The following is a 27,937-nucleotide window of genomic DNA, read 5'->3' as shown; positions in this document are numbered from 1 at the left end:
CATTTGGTACTTTTTGTTTCAGCTGTTTCCACTATTAGGAGTAAAGACCAGTAAAGACAAAGCAGGATGAAAAGATGGCTGACTTCTTGTTACCACCGGGTACTAACAGCTTCCACCGGTTCACGCCTGAATCCTTGGCTGCTATTGAGAAACGAATTGCGGAGAAGCTTGCAAGGAATGCAAAGCAGGAGTACAGAGAGCAGCTGGGTGAAGAAGAGAAGCCTCAGCCTCAGTTTGATTTGCAAGCTTGCAAGAAGCTGCCTGATATCTATGGGACTATTCCTCCAGAGCTCATTGGGGAGCCACTGGAGGACCTTGACCCTTTCTACAATGACCGTAAGGTGAGCACCAGCCATCCCTCCTGCTTCTTTGTTTTCGGTAAAGCGTAAACACTGTCTCTGTTTTGAGGCCTCTGTTTTTTATCTTTCTACAGCCAGTAGAAACACTTTTTTCCAGATTAAAGATCAGAGTTTCAGCATGAGCAAGGCTCCCAGAAAACATCTAAGCAAGAGGGCAAAGAGGGATAAAAAGCATAATTAAAAGTTGGGTGTTTTCAGATAACCCTGAGTATGAATATACAGTGTCTGAAAAGAGCAGAACAGTAGCTGAGTTAAATTAAGCCAGAGGTTTTTATCTACCCAGCCTTGCCTTCTGCATGAGACTTGACTCTTCACAAGTCTGTTTATCACATAAGCCCCTTAATGTTAAGGGTTTCTGGGTGACTCGAGTCTTGTGCTAACATGCTGCAAAAGAGCAGGAGGCACCTCCACAACCATTCCTGGAGAGCAGCGGTTCTTTTCATGTGGAGGGATAGTTCAACTCCATTTAAAATGACCGAAATAGAGCTGAAGGGAAATATGAGTAGCAAGTGCAATGCTGGCACTTTGCAGAAGGGTAAGGTTCATCCCAAAGCAAGCATCACCTGATGAGGAATCACGTGTGGGCTGGACCAAAGCCACAACAGTGCAAACAGCTTCTGTCAAAAGGCTGTTGATAGCACAGCTGTGCTGGTTGTTTACTACAGTTTGTTCCCCTTTCCAAAGATTTCACAAAATAGAGGACAAAATAAGGCTTGGAAGCACAGTGTATTTTTAGGCAGCTTCCAGTTCTTTCAGGTACTGATGTTCCCAAATTTGGGCTACACTTTTTCCTGTAAATGATGAATTAATATGACCACTGTGCTACTTCTATTAAAACAGTGTAAAAACAAGTGCAAGAACGACAGAATAAAAGTTAAATGGATAAAGAAAAATAGATTACTTACTTGGAAGGGCCAGAATTAATTTACCTTTTAATTTGCCTGCTATCCCCAGGCACAAGCAGCAGGATATAGATTTGCAATTTTAGTGTCATGAAGGTCTTAGACTCAAGGTGGGTGAGTTGCTTAGAGTTTATCTATTGGGTGTCCTGATCCTGTCTCTTAGTGAATATTAGTTCCTCTGTGCTTGGTGGGTCATCTTAAGAACTTTGTAAATTGGGCCAGAATCCAATTCACCTTTTCTTTGGATTTAAGATAACTCAAAGTATTGATTTCTTATGCCCATATTAACCTGACTACAATGACAGTGCCTCAGTGCCAGGGTCAGATCCTGTTGTGGAGCTGTGTCTCATGCAGCTTCTTACTTGGTAAGACAAAAAATATCGACTGAGAGGAACAAAGTGCTCAAGGTAGAGAAGATGGAGTAACAACATAGTAAAGTTCTTGGCCCCTCAAAGAAGAGCATCATAAAAGTCCCTCCACCACATTTTAGTCTCCAGGTAATTTTTTATTTTTAAAGGTGATTTTGCTCTTTTTCCAGCCCTGTAATGGAGGTGATAGCACAGGACCCTGTAAGGAGTGAAGGAAAAAAAACAGTTGGGATATTGTTATAGGATAGGCAACAGCCTTTCTGGGAGTGTCTTGGACAAAACTCTTCACCAAGTGAAAAGGAATTTGGGGGTCTTGGAAGGGAGTGGGGAAGAAGTATGGGACACTGGCAGGAATTTCCCAATGGGACATGGGTTGGGAAAAGCTGAGCATAAATGCAAATACTGAATGTTCTCATTTTCTATTTTGTTTTCCAGACATTTATAGTACTGAACAAAGGGAAGACAATCTTTCGATTTAGTGCCACTCCTGCCTTGTATATACTTAGTCCTTTCCATCCAATCAGAAGAACAGCAATTAAAATTTTGGTACATTCATATCCTTTCTGTTGATTTCCCTCCTTGTATATTTTACAGTTTTTAAACACAGATGGTTGGAAGTCACATTGGTTGAATTTGCTTGCACAAGCAGAAATGCACTTGGATTTTTTGTTTGTTTTATTTTATATTGTTATGTGAGCTATGAAAATTACTATATTATGCTGCTGGCCTCAGATAAAGTGAACTGCACTGGAGAGTCTGGTGATTTTGCTCAGGATGAAAAGGTGTGAAGGGCCTGATCGTGTTTAGTAAAGAGTCAGTGGAAGAAACTTGGTGTAGTATCTTAGAAAGGAAGGGAACCAGGAGGCTAGACCACACCTGGGTAGTTCTACACTGATGGAGAGCTTTGCTACTGAGCACTTAAGCAACCCCTCCCATGAGACTCTGTGACATATGCAGACTCAGTTTAATTTTGAACTGCCTCAGAACTGAATTTTTTCTGCTCTCCTGAAAAAGAATATTTAATTTTTTTTTTTTTTTTTTTTTTTTTTTTTTTTTTTTTTTTTAGTTTGTTTATTGCAATGTGTTATCCAGCTGGGAATCAAAACACAGGTTGACCTGCTGGACTTTTTGATGGAAGGGTGATGCCTGATTTCCCCTAGCTCTAGTTCTGAAGTCATGCAAGATACAGTGCAGCGGTTGGTTTTGCCTTGTTTTTTTAACACAGCCACAGAAACATTATATTCTGACATTGTCACATCTCTCTGGAAGATTGAACTGACCCAAATGTTCAGCTTTGTGTGAACATTACTAAAAACACACCCTTTCTCATGAGTTGCCTGCTTTCTCTATGGTGCACATCGGAAACCTGGCAGTGATAATTCAAACACTCCACATGTTGCTGTGATGATCGTGCGATGATCTGCAATGCTCATGTCCACCACAGAGAACTAATAAATACTAAGCAGGTGGCATCTTAGAATCATTGCTTTATTATAAAATTTCAGGGAAAAAGATAGGGAAAGAGACCAGATTCCCCATGGTTGTCCATGCAGTGATAAAAAAAAAAAAAAAAAAAGAAGCAATATAGATATTCTAGCAAGAAGAAAAATAGGTGAAGCTTCTAGTTACAATAATTCTCTGCAAAACTGAATATGTGATATCAGTCAAGATATTGTTGTGGTTACTAAGAATACACCATAGATCTTTGCAGAGAGATTTGCTTATGGATCAGGATATACGTGCAAGCAGTGCAGCACATGCTGCTGCATACCCAGAGCCCAACAGTATTTATTAGGTACAGTTACATCAGCACAGCCTTGCTGAAGTTAATTGAGGTCAATGAATTTGCACAGGTATGGCTAAGAGAAGAATCTGAAAATTGATCTTAGAAAAAAATCATACATGTGTGAATATTGCCTCCAGCTTTGGAGGCCTGTCTGTCTTCTGCTCACTTTCTTCTACACTGGCTGGTGAAGCCAAGAGGTCACAGGTATGCGTAATACACAGGGACTACATGCCCTTGGTAGCACTCAACCAAATGATAAGTATGTGAGAAATCCTTATCGCATTACTTTCAAGGATAAAGACCACAGAGGAGCGAATTTGAAAGATATGTCAGGAACAGAAATGTGGTCAGATAAGGAGTGTAAAATTTTGGGAGTGGAAGGTCACAATGCAAATAACATTTTAATTCCATAAAGACCCAAGTTATCACCTTGTGTTGATAATGTCAGGAAATCCAGCAGCTCAATCCTTGGCAAGCGCAGGCAGGAGGCAAGAGCTCTAGTCCCAGCAAAACATCGGTGAAGTTCCTGCATTAGGCACTGATTTGTTTTCTGTCAATAAAGACCTTTCACATCAACCTGAAACACAAAGGCCAATTGGATGAACAGGCAGTCAATATCCCAGACAGAAAGGACCCTGAATTGGCAAGTACTCAAGCAGATAATATCGCAGACATGAATCTGGGAACCGGATCTATTGTCTTGTGTGAGTGTAATCAAACAATCTTTATTTTCCCCAGGGCAAAAGCCAAAAAAGAGCATTAACAAATGGTGCTCTGTCATGTAAGTGTCTGAAACAACTTCTTTAGTAGATGCCATATTTCCATTTCCAATCATTGAGTGTACCGTGAAGGCCAACAGTAGAACAGAATAAAGAGGACAGAGTAAAATCATCCTGTATAGAAGCTGTGGGGGTCACATTTCTTGGTTAAGTAGCTGTATATGGAGTTCTTCCTCTGAGATCTCAGGCAGGATAGATCCTGTATGTTCACTGCTTATCCAATCAAACCTGATTAGTCTAATCATTCAAAAATACACTCTTCCAAGGGAAAAAACATCCACAGCCTCCTAGCAATGTGATTTACTTCAATTAACAACCTATCCCTAAACATTTTCTTCAGAATCCAGGAGGCCTTGTGAAAGGACCATGGCCCACATGACTGCCCAGAACAAGGCCCTGGTCCATTTCTGTCACAGAGGATATCAGGAGTGTAGGTCTATATCCCATTGGATGGATACTTTTTTCCTTTTGCATCATTGTTAGCTAATGTTAACATCTTTCTTTGCTATCCCCACCTATTAATAAGATTAAACCACTGCTAACATTTCATTGATTCCTTATGCTAAAGAGACTCCTTAGTTCTTGCCTGCAAACCAAGGACCATTCTGTGGTCTTAGTTTCTCCAAACAGTTTTCTGTCCTGTATAAAGTTCATAGCAATTGATTGCTGTTCCTAGTTTTTCTAGGTATTATAGATAGTTGCTCTCTGTTTGCCACTGATTCAGAATGGGGTTTTGGTCAAAATTACCTTCCTTGATGTTAGAATTATGGCATCTGGCCTCTTAAAAAAAAAAAAAAAAAAAGAAAGAAAATTTAAAGAATTTCCAATCTTTGTTCATATTTTCTGTTTGCCACTTTTCTCCCATCGGATTTTACACATTTTCCTCCATAAGGGAAAATGAGACCTTGTGAAGCACCAATTATATGTACTATTGATTGGGACTAACCTTTGCTTGCGCACATTATAAGTAATTTGGCAATGATGACTTAAAGATCCTCTAATATTCGGTCGGCTAATTAACAATTATCCATCATAATGAAGTCTAGAATAGAAGTATGCCATATTTGACTCAATATCTTTGTGCTAGAAGATAAAATTTATAACTTTTAGAATCAGTTTGCACAAAGCCTATTCTATAACTTCAAATTGAAAATAAGAGGTTTAATTTATTGCAAAAAGGATTCTGATGAGTAGCTTAATATATTTGGTTTGTGGTTCATAACAGAGTCCAACCCATACTTCTGGATGAGTTAGTCATGTCAACTAACGCATCAGTAGGCTTTAAAAAATTGCAATTAATAGCAGTTCTAAGATCGGTAACAGACAGTGCTGTGAATAGAGCTTATCTCAATTTCATCTCCTTTACTTTGTTCTTTCTGAGTAGGTCATCATCATAGACTTTTTCTAATGCAAACAATTGCATTAGGTTTCAGGTAGGAATGATAATTTTTATTCTTTAGGAATTTCTGTTTTCTCTTTCTTTTAACACTGATCTCTGACTTTGGTGCATAACCAGCTGAAATGTTTTATTCTTTCATGTTCATTGTAGTTTTCAGCCTGGTCATGAAACTCAGTTTGAATTCATAGTACATTTGATGTCCCAAAGCTGACCCCAACCTGTGTTCTCTGATACATTCTCTTTGGTGTTTGAATAAGAAGGTGATGACACCTGTCTATAAGTGAGCATCTGGGAGAGCTGTTACATTCAGCTTGTACCACAAGGAACCAGTGTTCCTAAAATGGGTAGTTATAAAGGAATGTGTTTTTTTGGTATTGAAGTGTAGTATTTGTTTGTCATGGCCTGAAGATAGCACTCTGTTTTACTATTGTTTTCATAGCATTTCATGGCATTTCACTTTTAGTTGAAAAAGTAATCCAGTATTATCTAGGCTAGCAGCTGCTTACAGCATAAGTGCGTTAACCAGATGGACACAACTTACAGAAACGTATCTTAAACTGATGTGAGAAAGTGTGACTGGAAATCAGATATCCTTCCCTGTCCTTCAGTAGGAGGTGTTGTCCCAGAGTAGAAAATGTTTGTGAGATGAACAGTCCCTTTGAGTTCAATTATTGCTTTCTGCAATGGCTTTGGGGAATATGCAGGTTGGTTACTACCAATTTAACCTCATAATTGCTTATGTGGACCATCAGAAAGTGTTCCACTTCAAATGTTCCATTCAGCAGAGGTTTTGTCTCTGCAAAAGGATAATTTTCATGCAAACATTTCAGGACATACATTTGAAATTATATTCTTCAATCACAACTCTCAAACAAAAAATAACACCAGTGGAATCAGTAAAGAGGTGAAAAAAAACCAAGTATTGTTTGGGGTTTTTTTCCCCTAAAGAAGGCAAAAGAAATTTACATTTGCATGATATCATTCTTCCCTGGAAGGGTACCAGCCTACTGACTGAGTTGTAGGCTGTTTTCCTTTGCCTTATCTTCTGTCCACTTACAGTCATTAGTTAAACTTTCTCCATATTGTGATTTGAGCTCAGTGGGCAACTGACTACCACGTAGCTGCTCACTCCCCGTTGCCCCCAACACTGGGAAGAAGAAAATGAAGCAAAACTTTCAAGAATCAAGATAAGGACAGGGAGGGGTGACTCACCCATTGCAGTCATGGGCAAAAGACAGACTCATTAGGGGAAGAAAAAAGAACATGAATTTAATTCAGACACTAACAACAACAACACTTAACGGACAGAGTAGGACAGTGAGAAGCATTACCACATCTTAGTAACATCTTCCACCCACCTCTCTCTTTTTCCTGGGTTCAGCTCAGCTCCCTGTATCTCTACCTCCTTGGTAGAGGTGCAGGGAGCAAGGGATGGGGGGTGTGGCCGGTCCTACCACTTTTTCCTCCTCAGGATCAGGGGAACTCTTCACATTCTTCTCTTGCTCCCTCATAGTTCCCCTCCCACAGGAGACAGTCCTCCACAGACTTTCTCTGACATGTGTCCCTCCCATGAGACGCAGCCCTTCTAAAGCTGCTCCGGCATGGGACACCCCCATGTGCTGCAGTCCTCCCAGCACCAAACTACAACAGTGGGGGTCAGTTCTCCCCACAGAGTCCCGGCCTCCTTCAGGTGTAATCACCTGCTCTGGTGTGGGCTCCTCCACAGGCTGCAGGTCAGCCTCTGCTCCACTGCTGACCTCCACGGGTGGCAGGGAGGGTTTCCCTGCTGTCTCACCACAGGAAAAGGGAGGCTCTGCTCCAGCGCACCTCCCTTCCCCCCCTTTCTTCCTCTGTTCTTCCACTGACCTCAGTGTTCACATAGATGTTGCAACCCCTCTTCACAACTCCAGCTCCTCCTCCCAGGTCTCTTCTTAAATATGTTATCGCAGAGGTGCAGCCACCATTGATATTTGGCTCAGCCCTGGCCAGAGGCTGGTCTTGCTTGGAGCCAGGGGAGCTTCCAGAAGCTTCTCACAGGGGCTACTACCGTAGCCCCATCCCCTGCTACCTAAAACCCTGCCATACAAACCCAGCACAATCCAGTAGCATGGGATCTATTATTCATGCAGGAGAAACCCATCAGGTTTTGTAATTTTTTACAGAAAGTGGCACGTGTTTTTAGGAGAGCAGTTCAGTGAACTATGTTTTCAATTTCAGGAATTCGATTTAGGGTGCTCCTTTTCGTATTTATGGCCTCAGCTTAGCAGCTAAGTGCATGGACTATACACTTGGGAGGTTCGCTTTAGCCTCCAATTAGGGAAACTGGTGCCTCAGCTGAGGCAGTCAGCTTTGCAGACCATTTGCCAAGCGGGTTTGCAGACCAAGTCTTAAAATTAGTGCTCTGAAACTCATATTAGCCTTTGGTGAAACTTTAGACTGAAAGAGAGACCTCAAGCCCATTAGAGAGGTTAGAAAGACCAGATTTATAACTTGCTCTACTGCCTGAGAAATGTTTCAGGATGCAAACTAAAATGGGAATTTGCAGACACAGGTTTTTCTGTAGATACTTAAATGAGACTAATCTCTCTTTTCATACAAAGTTGTGCACCTATGCACATTGTTATCTCACCAACACTGCTGTAAATTTGGGGTATTGTATTTTCAGAAGGCTGCAGAGTCAGTACGTTTGTTTAGTCTATGTAGTAGGTATAAAAGATGTAGTCAAAGAAAAAAAAAAGCAGGGAAGGTTCCCTTATTTTTTCTATGTTTATATAATTATTTGTTGCTTTATGCAAGGAAATGTCTATAGTCCTTTTAAGCAATTGCAATTTATGAGTGAGCAGTCACATCTTGTGTGAAATGACAAAAATTTATGAAGTCTTATATGCACTGTTTTCCTTAATTTGCTTATTTACATTGTTCAGTATGTTTATTATGTGCACTATTTTAACTAATTGTGTGTTCATGGCACAATCAGAGACTCCACCATGGAATAAATATGTTGAGTAAGTATCCTTACTGGTTTATAGCTGCCCTGTCCTTATTTCATCCTTCTTCTTCCATTTGTTACAGTCTTCTTTCCATCTTGTTTTCTGTTGTCTCAGTTCTTTCCAGTAATACTGACCATAGTATCTGTCCTGACAAAATGTTTTTCCAGGTGTTTGTTGCCTGTGAAACCTCCCTTAGTAAGTAAACTAACAATTTTTAGTTTACCAAGCTCATACTTATTGCTAAATGCACCTACTATGCTACATATGAATGAAATCATGCATGAGGAGAACTCTATTTGAAACTGCCCAGCCTTCCACAGTTCCCATGAAAGAGATTCAATGGTTGGACACATTAGAATAGGCTGATGGAGTTATTTGAGAAAATACTTCCTGGACATACTTAGTTCTGTCTTTAAAGTTTCTTTTGGACTGAGCATATCACGAGACTTTATTTTCCCCTGTAATTTTTGATAAGCATACTTTATGAGCAAGCATAAAATTGTCTGGGAACACTTTTATGAGGAGTCCTGTCTTTTTAGCTTGTCAAGCCTTCAGAAAAAATAACAAACATATCACTTGAAGGGTTTTTCTGTTGCTGTTTTTTAAAAACTTAATTTTAAAGAGGCTAATGGGCTTCAGAAAGCCCATTTCATTTTTTTAAGTTGCTTTAAAATATTCGTCTTAAGAACAGATACCAGATGCACAAGCTAATCAACCTACAGTGCATTAAACAATTATTTTGGCTCATTGAACCAATCAGAACTCACTTTTTATTTTTGACTGACATATGATAAACATAGCCATCTGCTGCTTCATAACCTGGTGGTTGGTCTCCTCAGGGCTATAAGGAAAGACAGTAAAATGCCCTTATTTTAGGTTTCATAAAATCAGACAGGGCACTTCTTCTAGGCTATAAATTACTAATTATAGACAGCACTGAACCAAATATTTCATCTGATAACAATAACATTTAATCCCAGGATGTTTCATGTATTTCTGTATAGTGTAGTACCCTCTACCCTAGTATATCTGTGACTTTCCTTTTCCCCTGACATTGCCCCTTTCCTATTGAAAACTGTTATATAGTACCATAGCCATGATTCAGCTGAACAAGTATTCAGCCGAAACATGGACATCTCATCCATGTGAGTCAAAATTTGGTCAGTGGGTCTACAGCTGGGAACTCAAACATTCTGGAGGAAAATATCAAAGTGCTCATTGTGTCTTCCATAAGCAGAAAAATATGGATGATGTTTTCAGTGTGTCAAGCAGGGCATGCAAGAGACAGAGCAGTAATACAAATGGGCTCATGCATGGAGTAAATCCTTCCATGTTTCCTCTTCTCCTGCTTCTCCTTATACCTCTCAGCTTTTCCTCCTCAAATCCATAGAATGAAATCAAAGACAGGTACTTCTGAGGAGCAAAATAACCCAATGAACTGTAATTCAAATTGATTAATATTAGATTTGAAAAAAATATATTTAATCCATTTTGTTCTGCTGTTCCAGTGACTCACAGGGGATACAAGAGTGACCTTGTACAAATATTTGCCCTAGATATTCCTTTAAAACATGTTTCTTACCATTTAGAAAAAAGACATAAATTCAACTTCCCTCCACTAAAAATTTTTTATAAATCTTGACTTCTCTTGTTAAAGAAGCTGTTCAGTCGCTGGAGGACTTTGCCTGATCCATTTAGAATTAGATGATGATTATACAATCAATTAAACCATCTGACATGCTGAATAAATACAAGTGCTTTATCATTTTAATGAGCTTATGTACTGTTAAATATTATTTTTTTCTTTTAGTTCTTTGCATGTGTTTTCTGAATGTATTACTGAATACACATGCTTAAAGAGACTGTCACATGGGTGACCTATATTTGAAATACCAGAGCAAAACTACATAGGAGCCATGAAAAGTCAGATACAAGATAATACTTATGTGTATGGTAAAAGAAGAGATGTGAGAAACATTTAACATCTACTGTTACACAAAAACTGCCCTGCTAATCTCCATTTCAAGATGAAGCATACTGAGGTTTTATAACATGTGTAACTAACTCTATTGTGTGACATGATGGCAGGAGGGCATGAGATTTGCCACTATCTGTATGTGTGCCCTGTTTCAGATCAGCAGAAGACAGCTAAGAGAAAACATTTCCTTTTTATGCATAGTGAAGTTCTTCCTTATATTGCCATCTTTAATTGCTTATGCTTTTTACCAAACAGGAATCCCAACTGTTATAAATTTTTGTGTGTGATGGCACTATTATAGCTACTGATGTTTAGGGACTGAACAGAAAACTTAAGCTAGTGTTTCCAGTGAAAGCCCCTAACATCGTGACTCATGAGATTTGTGTTTTATTGTATTTTAGGTGTTTGGGTATTTTTAATAGGCTGTGGTATCATCTGCATATTAATTTGGAGAAAATGGGTAGGGAATGCCAGTGGTGGATGCTAAACATTTGTTATTTTTGTTAAGATATGGTCTAGAATACCTAGTCCTATTGGGCTGGATGTCTCATGTAGAAGCATTGAAAAAGAGGTGGTGTATGCCCTGAAGTGTCTCCAATGGTTGGTAGAGCCCCAGATGAATACAGATCTAAATGTTATAGTCAGATATGTTACTGTCCTCCACAGAGAATTTGCTAAATTTTGTTACAAGTATCATCTTTATTACAAAAGATGTATGTTCTCTCCAAGATCATCACAATCAAGAGGTTGTTGTTAATAAACACCTTACTATGGGAAAAAAATCACCCTTGTGACTCTTTTACTTCAAGCAGGTCAAAATTACTACATATAGTATTCAGGTGGGAGATCTTTTACTCTTTTTCAGTGACGGCACTCTTTTGTTTAATTCTGAGGGCTGCTGTGATTTACCATGGATAGTGGAACACAAGGGAAGTTTCCGGAAGAATACCCTTTTTAGCTAATAAAACCAAGTGGTGACATTTTTTTACCTGCTGTCCCTCCAAATGTCCTGGGCAGGAAGAGATGAGAGGCATGAATGGAACAACCACCCTCCTTCAAATGAGGAACAACAAGGAATGTGGCATAATCCATTCGTCTTTCACTGGTGATTGCAGGCAGAGCCTCAAAAGTCCCATAGCACAGCTGAGTAGTGTGTAGTATTCATGCTTGACTTAATGAGTGAGGATTCATCAAAGTACACGTGTGGTGAAAACGATCTTCATCCTGTGGTTGGATGGATGAAGGAATGGGAAAGGAGCACTTTCCCATTCCTTGCATGTTCCTTGGTCCACACATGAAGCTGCTCCTACACAGACCAGCGCTGCAGCCATGACTCGCATGAATAACCCCAACAAGATGGGCAGGAATCTCATGAGTGAGATCGGGTTGAATGTGCCTCTGCCATTCCTGCTGTCTACTGCTTATTAATGCTCTTGCTTATTTGGCCACTTTATTCCCTAGGTACACTTTCACTGGCATTTACACTTTTGAGTCATTGATAAAAATATTGGCGAGAGGATTTTGCATGACAGAATTCACCTTCCTTCGAGATCCATGGAACTGGCTGGATTTCAGTGTTATTGTTATGGCGTAAGTAGCACTCCTTTATATATTTCAACACAGGGATATGCAATAGAACTTTAAAAAGAAATGTCTGACTAACCTCTGTTTTCACTCAAATTGTACTGAAAATGAGAAAATGCTGAAGTGTATTAGGATGGAGTGGTAGCAGTGGTATCAGAGGAAGAAGTCAGAGGAATTCTCAGTTCTGTTCTCTCAATTCACTAGGCTATTTTGGAGAAATTATTTATTCTCTCTGTGCTCCATAGAGAGAGTTGTTTATAAAATATCTGTAATAATACTTGCCTATCTAATGTACTTTTGGGAAGCTTCAGGCCCCTGAATAGAAAGTGTTATAAGTGTGACTGAACACCTGTGTATTTAAATCCCTATTTATACTATATCTATCCATAACACCACCAAAGCCGTTTTTGCATTCTTCACTTCATAAACCCTCTTCACTTTGAAAGTAATTACTATTTTACTACAATAGAGAATTAATTTAAAGGCCTCTGAAACTTACTATATACTTTGGGAATAGAAATTTGGCTCCCAACATGATATTCTGCTTCAGCTGTATACTTCTACCTAGATTATTAGAGTTCACTCAGGGTTCTGGCGCTTTGAATGAGCTGATGGATCTGTGGCATCTAGACAGCTAAAAATACACGGTGGTAGGGGAGCAGTCAGCCAACGCTCACAGCAGACACAGGATCAGCCCAAACTCTGGCCAAAGGCAGATGTCTGACACTCTCCGTATCTCCAGCTGAGATAGAAATCCATATTTTCTTCATAGTCAAAGAAGAGAGAAAAACACGCAAAGAGCACATGTCATCTTGAAGTGGAAGCTAGTAGAGATGTCCTGAAAGGCCCCATTTCCTAGTTGTAGAAGGATTTAATCTATCTCTCTGTATTTTTTTCTTAATGATACCTATATTCCATTCTGGTTTTAGTTTAGTTCTCACTGCCATCTTTAAACCTCATAATTCACAGTGTTAAGTGAGATGCAAGCCTGTTAGCACTGTCATTTGAGCTGAACTCCTGGGCTCATGATATTTGAATGGAATAAAACTGGGAAAAAAATATTCAACCAAACTTAGTTCAAATGCCGGTGAGGGTCACTGAAGTTGATAGCACAACTCTGGTAGGGTACAGAGATCACGACCAATATTCGAGTGTTTAGACAATGCTCTTATTCATATGATTTAGTTTTAAGTAGTCCTGTGAGGACCAGGGAGTTAGATTCAATGATTCTTACAGGTCCCTTCCAACTTGAGATATTGTATGATTCTATGATCCGTAGCAGTATTTATCAGAGCATGAAGATACGTAAAACCTATGTGAACTTCATCAGGAAGACTCCCATTTATTTTAGTAGGCTTTGGATCAAAGCCAGCCCTAGGCCAAATCCTGGTATCTGTTACTGCATTCCTATGGATTTGGCTGAACTGACATCTGGTCATCGTGATAAGCTTTAAAAAAAAAAAAACTACAATGCAGATTGGGAGGAGCTTTTGGAGGTCAGCACACATTAGGTACTTTTCTCAGCTAAATTTTCCTCAAGCAGTGCTAAGTGCAATTCTGCAACATTTAGAGGCAGGACAGAACAACACAAAGTGGCACCAGCCTGCTCTCCTGTCCATCAGACATGTGGTAAAAGCAGGGTACACCACCTCATCTGTTTGTGAATTGGGATGTGAGTTTATTTGCAGGTGTCTGAATTCAGCAAAACGTGGGGAGTTTCTGTGCTTGGGTTCCCTCTGTTCTGCAAGGAAGGAGGCTTTTGACAGTAAGGCAGAAAGGAGCAGAGAAAAGGACAAGAGGAGCTACAGCTTGCAGCCTTGGCAATGCATCTGCTCCACCTCATCTCCTCAGCTTGATCAGAGGTTGGGGCATCACCCTCAGCTCTGCAGAACTCCTCTTGAAGCATCTCATTCACTGTCACTGAAACTTGAGTCTGAACAGTCAGTGTGGGGCAAGGTCTGGATATCCCTTACATTCTGTTCACATCATCTCTGGGTGTTTGGGGCTTAGGGACCTGGAAAGATGTGAAGGTTTGCACAGACCTTGGGATGGACTTTTGCTGAGAGGTGGATTTGCTCCCTACTGGCAGGAACCAGGATTTGGTGCCCAGAGGCTGTGGGCTTACTCCACTTTTTCCTTTTCTAATTCTAGACTTGAATGGCTACTCAGTGCTCCAGCCCAAGGATTCGTGAAAACTTCTTTAACACATGTTTAATGAGAGGCTTTGGTGTCTGTGCTTTCTTTCCTAGCTACATTCCAATTTTCTTTCCAAATTATATTTCATCTCTTAGTTAGAAGACCCCTAAAACAAGGGTGCCTGCAACTGCAAAAAATCAAGGTTCTCAACATCAACTTATAGCAATGACCGTGCTCTTCAAAACCAGAAGCCATTCTGATTGTATCTTACTTTAAGGCACATTATCCTAACATTTTTAGATAGACAAAAAAAAACAAAACAAAACAAAAAAAAAAAGAATTCTGGAATAAAAAAGAGATAGAAAAGTATTTCCTTGAGCCCATAGGGAGCAGTGAGTCAGTTAAAAGTGACCACAATATGATCTTCATATGTACAATGAAACCTCCTTCCCAAGTATGCAAGCAGCAGATAGTACAGAGCGTTGGATAATGGACTCTATTCTGATATTATTTATCCTTCATATAAATCCAATTTGCAAGTCAAGTAAATTAAAGTAAGATTGACCATTTAGGTAACTCTGATGTTGTTGTTGCTTGTAGCTACTGTGATGTTAGTGGTATTTCTGTATCTGAAAGCAAAGATGGCATGAGGGTTCAAAATGGAGCTTGATAAGGGGCCGTGAGATTTAGATGGACCGAGGGTTTTGAGCTAACAGAAAATCTGATTCTTTCACTGGTGGGTGTTATAGTGCAAAGACCATCACTTGCTTTAGAGTTACTGCAAAATAACTTCTTACCTCCTCTTTTGGGACGGAATGGCACAGATTGGGTCACAGACAGTAGCTTTAAATAGCACATTAGAAAGTAAGAGTTGCCACAGGTCTCCAGTGCTTTTCTCCCACCCTGTGCTGGCTGACACAGTCATGGCTTGGGATCCTCTGTGAGGCCATGGATGTGTTCAGGGGAAATTATGAAACTCCTCCTGTTTAGATCACTTTTTCATACATGGAAGTACTTGCCAGGACAGGCAAGGGAAAGGCAGCTGTAACTCTGGGTTGGAAAGTGCCCTGCCAAAAGCTTAAAGACAATAAGCAATTCCCTGGCTAACAGGAAAACCTGGAATGGGAATTGCAGTTGCTTCTCACTCCCTAATATGGAGGAACTGGTCTGATGTAATTTCATCCAAGAAATGGCTGAAATAAATCTTAATTAACTATTGTGAACAAACAGCAGTAGTATTTGCTTCATATGCTTGTTCATATATTAATAATGTGTTTTTACAAATCTCTGGCCAGCAAAATTATATTCCCTTGCTATTGCTTCTCCCCAAATTATTTTTTTCCACCTTTGCGTGCTGCAGAAGAATTTGGGAGAGAAGCACTGGGTAAACATGGGGAGGAAGGAGGTAAATCTTTGCCCAGACTCCCCTATGAGATTATGAAGAGGAGAAGCAATATTGCGCTTCCAGGCTATAATCTGGATTAGTAGATATGGAGAGGATGCTTTGTCCTTCCCAGAGGCCTTTGCATAAAGCCTACTTAAGCAGGCTTTGTAAAATAACCAGGTGAGTTTTTTTCTTTAACATGAAAAAAAGAAAGTCTCGAATAAGTAGAATGTGTAAATGAAATTTAATAGAAATTTAATAGTGAAATTAAAGGGTCCAAGAGCTCTTTTGTTCAGAAGATACAGTGGTGACTACACTTTTAATGTATACTGACTTGGAGGAAATAATTTTGTACAACATTGATAAAACCAAACTCATTCCATAACTGACCCTCCTGGGAGTATTTAGCTCAGATTTGGTATGAGGCTCCATGATGACCAAAATAGGCATGGCAGTGAAGAGCTGGGATTGGTATTTTAATCATAAATAGGTTTTAGTAGGATAGCAGTTATTCAAAATCTGTCTTCCTGCAGCCAAAAGAAATGGATTTGATATACAAAACAAAATAAAGTTCTAAGCATCTCTTGAAACCAACATCTGCTTTACCACAGAGTACGGCATCTTAGAATAAATAACCCAGTAGAAAAATTTGCACTGATATTTTTCAATGTTGTCCTATATGCAGTTTGCAGAAGCTATTATGTGAAAATTACTTGGGTATTTGAAGCTTTTGGTTTTTTTAAGAGCAGCAAAATAACTCTTAATGTTTCCTATAATGTAAAGAATTATTTGTTAAACTACATGATGGTAAAATCTTTAAAGTACTTGTTGCTTAACAGCATGATAACAAAGTCCATCCAGTAGTCTTAAAGAATTGATGCCTATTAGATAAGTTTAATAGTTCAAGAAACATTTGAAATAATGTGTACTATGAAAAACTCAAGGCAAATGGCATCAAAGAACAGCCTGAAAAGTGGATGCACCTTTCACTCGGCTGTGTTTGCTCCCACTATGTATGAATGTATTCTTCATTCAGACAAGTCTCATACTCTATTGTATAATTCCAAATAACTGTGACTTAATTCTACAGGTATGTAGGAGAATTTGTGAATGTAGGCAGTGTTTCACCTCTTCGGACTTTCAGGGTATTGAGAGCTTTAAAAACTATTTCAGTAATCCCAGGTAAGAAGCCCTGATCCTTACGTTTTGGCTCTCAGCTACAAGTGATTCTTTCTCTGTCTCTCTTTGTCCCTTTGACTGTTGTTTTTTTTTTGCTGGTGTTTTGTCATTGTCTGTGTGTGACTTTCCCTTGTTACAGATACATAACTGAATTTGTGGACCTGGGCAATGTCTCAGCCTTACGAACGTTCAGAGTACTGCGGGCGCTGAAAACAATCTCAGTCATTTCAGGTGAAAATCAGGTTAAACACTCCGGCTGCAGTCAAAGCCTACATGCCATTTCCAGTAGTAAACACAGTAATTACAAATGACTTAACCATAGATACTGATCAGGAAATGGAGGAATGTAGGGAATGTGACCTGTCAATAGAATACATTTTTCATATGTTTTTCCAATACTGTTTTTGTGTGCAGGAGGAATTAGAGTGCCTCCAAAATTACAGACGTCACTAAGACAAGTGCTGCTGTAACAACAGTGGTATGCAGTGGCTCGTGAATCACGTACATAAAGTACTCATTCATGAACCATATGAAAATGGCAATGAAACTCTTTAAAAGTCTTTGGATATTGATTTTTAAAAATGGAAGGTTAATGACCTCAAAATGCATATTTGTGTTTAAGAGTGCATCTATAGAGGAATCTAAATCTGTGCTATGAGCTGAGGTTTCAAGACTGCAGTCATAGATAGCCAAATCTGTCATGGTGTTTATCCATTTGCATGTGATAGAAACACTGTTTAAATTTTGGACCCTGAAGAGATCAGAAAACTTTTCCTCATTGATTTCCGTAGGTTCAGCATTTTATCAACTTGTATTTTCAAGGATATGATTTCCAACCCCCTCCAAAAAAATCAGTTTTACTGATCTATTAGTGAAAGATCTTTTTTTTCATAACTTTTCATCTAATCTATTACTATTTCTTAAAATAATAAATAATATTTACTATTAAGTAATTTATGCAGAGGTGAGTCCACTGAGGACTAATCACATGACAATATTTTCTTGCCAAGCAATATCTATGGACAGGTCTCATTCAGCCTCAGTGTTTAACATCTCCAACCTGCATGACAAGGTAGAGAAGATAGCAAAAACCATGCATGGTAGATCCTATCAGTGATATTCCTGAACAGATGTTGGCAATTGCATGTCAAAAAATATTCAAAACATTGAGAGAACTGCTCAGATTCCCACGCGCAGATCTTTAAGGCTAGAAAGGCTTTTTCACCCATTATATTATACATATCTACACTATAATATAAATCTAAACAAATTCTGTGGTGTAGATTTATAGGGATGTGAATTACAGTTAATCACCAGCACTCCCATGGAGTATAAGCTAGAAATGGGAATTCTGGAATTGAGGTGTTAAGAAAACATATATACGGGTCTAGGGCTTACTCCCTCATTCCAACATTCAAATAATTGAAATCAGTGAAATTACTAAAAGAGGAAGGTACTTTTCATTGAAAGTGTATGTCAAAATATAGTTTTTAAAGAATGCGTTAGTATGATCATTAATTAGGTCTGGTATTCCTTGAAATCAGTTCCTGTCTTAATTTAAAGAGTAATCAATTAGCAGAGAGGTTTTTTGAAAGTTTTCTCTAATTGGATTTCCATTGAGAAAGTTTACGTTGGTTTTGTTTTTTTTTTTTTTTTCCTTGCTAAACAGAAAGGTGAGCAGTTTTACAGATCATGCAGGATAGTAATGGCTAATCAGAAAGAAAACCAGAGTTTCCAAGCTTCATTTGCTAGCAATTTGAAGACTTAACTTGGAAGGACAGCCATCTCTAGGGGACAGCTTTCACTTTCCATCTTGTCTCAAGCTTAAGCTTCTTCAGAGTAGAGCCTGTCAATTTTGCTGAGTTATATATATAGCATTTTTCTGCTGTCCTATATCAGAGTTGTAGCTGAAACATTTTACATCAAATGGTAAATTTTGACTGGTTTTTTAGTGGGGGAAAAAAGAGTATTGAGTTTCAGAAAAACTATTTAAAAATACACCAAAGACTTTCAGTGATATTAAACACCGAGTTGTTCCATTTGTTGGTTAATAGAAAAAAGAAAAAAAGATGAGGAATATTATTTATTAGAGCAATACATAATAACTCACATTCTCTTTTTTTTTTTCTTTCTGACTATTTGATTAGTTTTTTGATAAGTGCATTCTTAGGTACTAGTAACTAAATTATTTGCTGACACAACTGCACAAAGATATGCTAATAGAATATCTGGCCTTAGATTTTATTGTCAAGATTACCTGTGCCCTGTGTATGTTTAAATTACAGATGTAGAGAGCTACAAATTGCTATGGAACATCTATCTTCCTGTAAAACACAGCTAGGGTTTCTTTTTAACATTAGCAGATAATTTCAGAGGAGTCAGTTCATTTTTCAGTTAGACACATATATGTTAAAAGAAATATTGTGCATGATGCTGTGATTTATTTGAAGATCAGTCTGAATTTTTAATGATAACTTAGGCTTACGCTGAGAAGAAATATTTCTCCACAATAGGCTTGAAAATGAAAAGATGATGAACACTAATATCTTCCATGAGATGTTTGGGTTCAACTGCTAGAGACAGTAGAAGAAGGTTATTTTTGCTTGCTCTTTTACATCTTAGGTGAAGAATGCTGAGATGTATATTCCTTTGCAAATATCTAAGCTTTTCCTCAATAAAATTGATCACACATTTCCATCAGGTAGTTATATTTGCACAAACATACTTGGACTCAGCATGCTCAGTGAAATTGCTTACCGAAAGTAACGGGCCAAGTCCTCCATGGTGTAAGGCTTCTGTCCAGCAAAGCACTTAGAGGCTGGTTTTCAAAGGCATTCTGCTTCACTTGAAATCAATGAGTTTCACTATTGACTCCAGAGGGAGTCAGTAAAGCTAACAATTAGTGCTTTTAAAAATCTCACCTACCTTTAATGCCTGGCTCTAAGTGCGCAAGCAGGCACAGGAATGTTTAGGGGATGCGGCCTCATAGGACACAAAAATATCTCCTAAACTCTCCGAGTCCATTCCTCTGACCTAGGGCTGCATTTAGTATAGCTCAGACCTGGCATAACATTTATTGCCTGACTTGTTTTAACAATCCTTAAAAGGTGGAGGTCTCATGATCTTCCTGAGAAGTCTGTTCCAGCACCTCACTGCTTTCACCGTTGGAAGATTTGCCCTGGGAGGACAGGCTCAGATCCTGATTCAGCAACACAAATATTAGCATCTACCAGCAAGCTGTGTGTTTCCCACTCACTGGAGGTCTAGGGCTCAGTTTAGTTGCCATCACGCCAGTATCTCCTGCTCCCCAGGGCCATGGATCACCCTCAGGTCCGGTTGCTGAATCCAGGCTCCCATCCAGCCTCACTCTCTCAGTGCATTAACAGCTCTTTATTTTGTATCCTACAGCTACTGTGTAGGACATCAGGTCGGTGCCTTACACTCTGTGGCAGTCCCTAACATGCCAGAGGAGCTTCATGGATCCCTTCAATTTTTGCTTTTCTGCACTAAACACACCCATTTCTTTCTGTTTTCCAGTTGCCCATGGTACTGAGACAAAGCAAGCTCTGTATAGTAGCTGGATATCTGTTTATCTAGACTCATTAAAAAAAAAAAAGTTTTTCATTTCTTTATATATCTCTTATGTTCAGGTTCTTGGAAATAGGTAACATTTTCTCTATGGGAGCACAAAACCTTTAACTCTCAGTGATTTTATTTATTAATTAGTGTCTTGCACATTGCCATGGCAACTGGATTTGTTCGTTTTACATCTAGATAGGAACCATGGTCAGCAGCAGAAAAACTCGCTAAAGTCACTCATTTGTCTCCCATTACCCATGTATCCAAGTCCTGGTGTGCTCAACAGGAAACCTTCCCATGACAACAGAGGGTCTCAAATCATAGTTTATTTCCATGGAAATCGCCAATATTTTTGGCAACTACTAGTTGAAGTACACTCTCCTACACCTCCCCATCAAAAGCTTGCAAAAATGCAGGCCATCATCATCAGGATTTTGTAAAGTGCTTGTATCCAGAGAAACTCCACTGCTCTTTCTGGAACAGATGTGTACATCACAGATATCTCACATAAAATGACAGGATACTGGCAAAAGGTGACCTCATAGAAAATTGGGCCAAGGCACTTTGGGGCCTGATCCAGGTCCCATTTAAGTTAGTGTGAGTCTAAAGGCTATAAATAGTGCTGTGAATGTTATTCAGTACTTTACTGATAGCCAGAACAGAGCTCGGAGCACAAGAATTAAGACTGTGTGGAGAAGACTGATCCTTGTTCAGTGCTTCAATCTCAGTGAAGTCCTCCTGCAGAGAGACAGTTGTCATCCGTCTGGTGGGTAAATCACTTAACTCAAGAAGTACCTATCCCAGAGGTGAAAAATATATGACATATTTGTGTTTTCCTTGGAGACTGGCCTAACAGTTACATTTCCATGCAAAGATGATCTATAGAGATGCTGACAAGCATTCAAATTTGCCAACATGCTATTAAACTCTTTGCTGCTCCATGTATCAGCAGCTAATGACAAAATACGTTCATCAAGAGTGAACTCTTCTCTCCCTACATGCACATGACTCATGCAGACATTTACAAGACACATGCCTATTGTCAGGAGAAGTAGGCTAGGTGAGGACAATCCTAGTGCAAATAACACTACTTTTTTTTTCTTGTTTTTATTTCCCACTTGATTCTAGACTGTGCATGAAAGCATCTGATGTTCTGTAGGTGATTGCCAACATCTGGTATGGATGTCATACTGAATTATGCTAATATTTTCTCACATTTTGTAGAAGGAATGGACAGTGTTGTGGGATCTTGCCATTTCTCATTGTTTGGTGTTGCTTGCAATTTCTATGGTTTCTGATTTGCATTTTAAAATGATTATTTCATTAACCTCTGAATATGGTAATTTCTATCTACATTAACAGGAATGTTTGGGCCCAATCCTTGCTTTCTGCAGATGTCAGGCTGACTATACAGGCCTAATTCCACCGATTTTGGATCTTGTGGTGTTTTTCATGTCATGCAAGCAGGATTTGGCCCAGAAGTGTGGAAATAATCCAGTGATTCAGGAAAAGCCTGTATCGATTACTCAACAGAGAGTAATCTATAGACCCATTGTCATTAACAGGTGTAGATGTTACTCAGCTTTGGATCAGATCCTCAGTTTTTTCTGCATGCTACCTGGTTTGATGTTTGACTTGCAAAAATTAAGTAAATGTCTTTAAAGCCCCATAAATAGTATCTTCTATTAAACTATATTGCAGTGCTCTCATTGGCACTATTTCAAAGTAGGATTATTTATCTAGAAGATTTAATGGTGCTCTGAATTTGAATACATCTATCATTGCTTTTACAAAACATGGGATTGATTAAGAGAAATGCAGAGCACCTACAAGAAGTTCTGGGTGTCCTTATTTCCCCTCAGCCCTTCCATTTATGTGGCAAAGTTTAAATGAATAGAGATATAAACCCTTTGCTTAGCAGTGAGTTGTGCCAAGCAACTTGATGGATGCTACTTCATTTTCTGAGCAAATTTTGTTTTTAAAGGGTGAGAAAAAACAGTTAGACTGTAAGTATGCCACTCCCTAAAGGGTTTTCCTGTAAAGTTTTAACAAAGGTCCAGAAGGCAGAGTGCAAGTTATTTTTAAATGGTCTTTAATTACAGCAATTGTATTACTAAAGCATTCTCTTCTTAAATTGTTCAGAAACCTGCATGCTATTAGAAAAAAAAAAAAAAAAAAAGTAAACCAGAAAGCTCTCTCATAAAGTAATTATTTGATACCTGCAAGGAATGAACTTGTAAAACTAATAGTATAGGATTACTATTCTATTAAAAGCCCCAGCAAGTAAACTGAGAAAAGCATGTTTCATGAACAATACTGAGGCCTGATTTTGAAAACAGATAGTCTTTATTGGTGATTAGGATTTTGTAGGTCTTGTTTCCAAATATTATCCCTATTCACATTAGGACTCCCATTGTCCTTGCCCATGTGAGTAAGATTAATTAGTGTACTTAGATGATACAAATACAGCCTTCAAGCTTGTATTTGTATTACCAACAAACAAATGTGTGCAGGATTTCACAAAGGGTAGTGCAGTAAAAGAATTTGTGGTTTGGCTTTTTTCCCTTGTGACTCGGTTTGTATATGGACTTTCCAATTTTCACCAGCTTCAGTGAAGAAACATCTGTGTATTCAGAGGACAATCAATAATGAGAATCATCAAAAATATTTCAGAATGTTAGATAAAATTAAAAAAAAATCTAGTGCATTTACAAATCATATTTCTTTTTCCCCACCTCACTTGTTTAAGTCCTGGCTGTCTTATTAGTCTTAACACTGGATAAGGGTGACACCCCAGGCAGTCCTTCAGAACTGGGCTACAACTAAATCTACTTTCACTTCAAATACAAAGTTCACCCAAGACTAGATTATCAGAAGAGTTACGCATTTTATTTAGATATCAAAATAGGTAGCCAAATCTACAGATGGACTCAAAATTTCAAAGCCTTTTCCTAGATACCTGAATAGAACTGACCCCATTTGTAAAATCTCTTTCTAGTGAGGATGTGCAGATATCATGAAAGTCCAGCTTTAACCTGATGTTTGTACTGCAATAATTTTTGCTTTATTTTTGAGTAGAGCAGAGGGCTGTCTAACCTCTCCCTCTTTACCATACCACAGACTAGGTTTAAAGAGGTAAACAAAGAATTTAGCAGAGAAAGGGGGCTACCCACACCTGATGAATCAGTCCGTTTTGTATAAATGGCCACTTTATACACATTAATATCATTCACCATTTAACCTAATCACAATACTCTATGCTGGAGTGCAATATTTTAGGCTGCTGGATACAGGGACTGCTGGACTTGTTGGCCATTCTAGCAGCTCATCATCCTTCAAGAAACTATGATTTCCCCTTAATTTAACTGTAGAATTTTAAGCAAGACCAAAAACCTATTTTGCCTTCCTATGAGTCCTCAAGTAAATTTTTATATTATTTTAAATTATATAGCACTAGCTCAGTCTTTGTGTCTGCCAAACTCGTAGGGTAGAATTCCAGGCAACTGAGATTTAATGTGTATGATCATATTCAGTGCACAAATCAATGTGTTTCTGAGTATTTCCCAGGGGAATTCCTCCTGTTTCCTCTTTGCATTCTATTTTTTTCCGTTTAACTAAATTTCTCTTACTGCTGCCATACTGGTGACACTGATTATCAGAAGCACTGATTACTACTTATCGAGAATTAATTATGAATAGGAAGGAAACAACAAAATTGTTACCATTGTATAGCTGATATTGAATCACACAAGTTTAAAAGAAGGATCTTTTTTTGAAGAGTGGTTTTTGTCATATTCATGTAATGTTCAATCAGCTCAAATAGTGCTGATCTCCAGGAATACTTCAAAAGCAAGCAATATCATTTGAGAAAGCAGTGTAATTATTTATATCTGTATATTTATAAAATAATAAACCGAAGCTAGTGTTACAAGGTGAAATAACACAGGAGAAGCTAATTTGTGTGACCCAAGCCTTTGGTGCTTACAATAAGATGATTTATCTACATTGGCAGCATATTATAAAATGACTAACTTTGCCCAGGTATTGTTGGAGCTTTATGTTGTTTTACTCAAATAGTTTCCACTGGATTTATTTGATTGCCCATATTATTTGGCTTATTTCTAATCCCAAATTCTTGTTGTCTTAAGCAAATGAGCTGAAGGCAGAGGAATTATTCATATGAGGACAGTAAGCTGGACTTGGTACTAAAATATGTAAAATAATCAGGGAATAAATAACATTTATGTACCTCTTCATCTGTTTATATGAGGGATAAAGTTATCAGAATCATCTGAGTGATTTAAAACTAATTCACATTCTCAAAATTCAATGGGATTTAGGCTTTACAACCTTTACTGCAGCTCCATGAAAGTTTAAAAGACATGCCATATTTTCTTTATCCATGAATATTTTTGTATCTCACTGTTCCTCCATCCAGTTCTTTCCCTCCATTTTAAAATCAGTGTTTGTGTAAGAGCAATACCAAGACTTATGTCCAGACAAAAGTAGGCCAAACTAAACGTTCATAGTGATCACTTGTCTCTTGTTTCTGCTGTCCAGTTACAAACATGTAGTATAAACCTTTCCAGTTTTCCCTTCCATGGAGATTTTCATCATGAGAAGTAGCTGTCTGCAGACGTGTTTCAACCTCTCAGACTATAAACTTTTGGCTTTTATCTCCCTAGGACTGAAGACCATTGTAGGGGCACTTATCCAGTCGGTTAAGAAACTTGCTGATGTGATGATCCTGACAGTTTTCTGCTTGAGTGTCTTTGCCCTCATAGGCCTCCAGCTCTTCATGGGCAACTTGCGACACAAGTGTGTCAGGGACTACACGAAGTTTAACTCCACCAATGGCACGTTTTACTTGGACGGCAGGATGTGGAACACCTCAGAAGAATTTCTAAGTGATCCAGGTAAGCTCTCTTTACCCTGTTGACTGTTTTTGGGTTGGTTGGTTGTTTTTTTTATTATTATATTGAACAAAATCTATATGTGAATCAGCAAATGCAGCATTATGTGACTACTGGCTCTTCATGATGTTGATGTGGTTTTGAAAGATCTAGGTAGATTTTTATGATCTCTCTGGTGCCTTCACACTTCATGCTGAAGTATTTCTGGTGTTTTCCTATGATACAGACTGAGCTCCTTATTGCATCATTTATGATTTTCACAGTTTTAAGACGTCTCATGAAAGTTTTCTTAAAGCTTCCTTTCCTGGAATTAGGCAATCACATGAAAATTTCAACTGTGTGTATGGGTCTGTTTTGCACACTGTTTCTTTAAGACAAGTTACAGCTCTTACATTTTCTAACAAAACTTCAAAATTCGAATTAAAGGTCTCAAAAAATCTAAAAGCAAAGCAGAGAAATTCAGTATTTACTAATCTGAAAAATCCCAAAAGCATTTTTTAAAGGAAATCTTATGCTATTAGGGCCCTAACTCATCATCTGGGTTGGGCCATCCTGCAGTATCTGGTGCTCTGATGTTTATTATCAAAAGGCTTGTTTTCTAGGACAAAGCAATTTTTAATACTCTACAGTCTGCTATACTTTGAATTACATTGAAATAAGTTCACTGAACTAATTAATTAATATTTTTAAAAAAAAAAAACATTTCATGTAAATAAACTTCAGAATGTAAACAAGTGGCCCAGCTGTTGTTGTTCCAAAACCTTCTGAGTCACCAGAGGACCCACACCAATTGCAATGGACATGGACTCATATTTAAAACAATTCAATTATGCTCTTGAGGGAAGGAAGCAGTGACATTTGATATTTTATTTATTTTGAGAAGAACAAACCACATAGTCAACTCATTAACTGGAAATTTGGTAGGGAGAAAGTGACATGGTGTCATGGGGTACCTCTTCTCAGTCTGTGTGGACCCTACAGTTCTATATGTCCAGCCATCTGCACTAGAAAAACCCTGTGCTTGACTTCTGGAAGTTGCCTGGCTTGACCAAGGGCTCTGTTCAATGCCTAGCACAAGGTTGCCTCCAACTCCTGCTGGCTTCTCGGTGTTGTACACCTCTTCAGCCAGGCTATGTGGTCCATGGGTTGAGCCAAGGGCAGTCCTGCCATTCCCCACTGGTGACTTCTGGCCTTTCTACTTGATTTCTCTCCCTGTAGTCTGAGCAGCCCTGGAAGCGGTGGCGTTAGAAAGGTTTAATTCAAGGAATTAAAAGCTCACCATTAGTGTCTTCAGTACATGATGTGGTTGATGCAACGTTAAGGAAGGGCAGTTCACAAAGCTCTGGATGAATGAGGGTTGTCTTTGAGACTGACCTTGACCATTAGGTCATGTGTCCTCTCAGTGTCCCTGCATCAAAGGCTCTTGTCAGCTTAAAGGGGGAAGAGCTCTGTACCAGCGTTAAAAAACCACACTGGACCTATGCTGGCTGGTGATGAGCCTACTGACGTGTTTTCCCACCCATGCTCTATGTGCTTTCAGCTTGGAGAGGAGTGCTCGTGGAGCTAGTAAAGATATCTGTGCACCTGTGATGGATTAAGGCACTTCGTGGCTCCTCCACCCACAGATAACTGACAGCTGTGTGAGGTGCTGCTCTCCCTCTTTCATAGAGGCAGTGAGAGATAAAATCGTGATGGCTGGAAGTATAAAGCCCTGCAAAAAAAGGTGAAGGGATGAAATATAGTTGTGAAGACAGTCTGGCTCTCTGGAAATGTATGTAGGGTAAACGTACCACTGGCTAGTCTCTGTAAAAATGTAGTTAATGTCAGGACCAGCTGCAGCATTGCTTTAAATGGGAGGAATTGTACAGCTGCTCTAGCATACCATGAACAGGTTTATTTGTGTGGTCCAGATATGGGGAGGAGGGGAGACACTCCCATAAACCCATTTTGTAAATCCAGCAATGGTTAATATGGTCATGAAAATATACTTGTTATCACTAAAGGAAATTTACCTATTACAAGGATAATCAGCTTGGTGAAATAATGGATTAAAGTGAATTAAAGTATGACCATAGAGTATTAATAGTAAGTAATAATATCAATGAATGTTGCCGTGTTTTTATAATATCTGAAAATAAATACATGGTGCATTATGGCAAACAGCCACCAATTATGGTGGATGGACTAAAATGATTTAAATAGTTGAAGTGTTGAGTCACTGCAGTAGGCCACTGAAGAACTTGAAGAAAAGTAGCTTTATAGGAAAAAATGTACTGACCTCTGAATAAGAGTAATTAAGTGTTCCTCAAAATGCTGCAGAAGGTGGCTTAGCTATTATGCTAGGGAGAACAGTATTAAGTAGGATGTTCATTTAATGTTGACTGTTGCACTAAAGCAATTCAGAAATGGAAGGACTGGCTTATTGTAACTGGATGGGATAGTGATTTATGTTTCATTTTGCATAAGTATTATGGTGAAATGAAGTGACTGTTTAACAGAGTAGTACTGACCACAATTTAATAACAGTCTGAATTTCAAGTACTGCAGGGAAATAAAAAATACATACAGTTAAAGTGTAGGCAGTCTAAATTAGATAAAAAG

At 38.6% G+C, this 27,937-nt stretch overlaps 1 protein-coding gene across 1 annotated transcript in view; it reads left to right on the top strand.

Annotated features, from left to right (window-relative positions):
- Positions 1-27,937, top strand: part of SCN5A (sodium voltage-gated channel alpha subunit 5) — a 214,875-nt gene that overhangs the window by 40,598 nt on the left and 146,340 nt on the right. Inside the window, exons 2-7 of the mRNA XM_042801945.1 lie at positions 23-341; positions 2,065-2,183; positions 8,509-8,598; positions 12,023-12,151; positions 16,984-17,075; positions 25,109-25,339. Of these exons, the coding sequence (XP_042657879.1) occupies positions 75-341; positions 2,065-2,183; positions 8,509-8,598; positions 12,023-12,151; positions 16,984-17,075; positions 25,109-25,339 (928 nt within the window). The 5' untranslated portion in view covers positions 23-74. The remainder of the gene's footprint in view (positions 1-22; positions 342-2,064; positions 2,184-8,508; positions 8,599-12,022; positions 12,152-16,983; positions 17,076-25,108; positions 25,340-27,937) is intronic.

Source organism: Tyto alba, unplaced genomic scaffold (assembly GCF_018691265.1).
Source record: "Tyto alba isolate M040663 unplaced genomic scaffold, T.alba_DEE_v4.0 Super-Scaffold_38, whole genome shotgun sequence".
NCBI lineage: Eukaryota > Metazoa > Chordata > Aves > Strigiformes > Tytonidae > Tyto > Tyto alba.
Note: the sequence above shows the minus strand (reverse complement) of the source record. Positions and strands in the feature narration are given on the sequence as shown.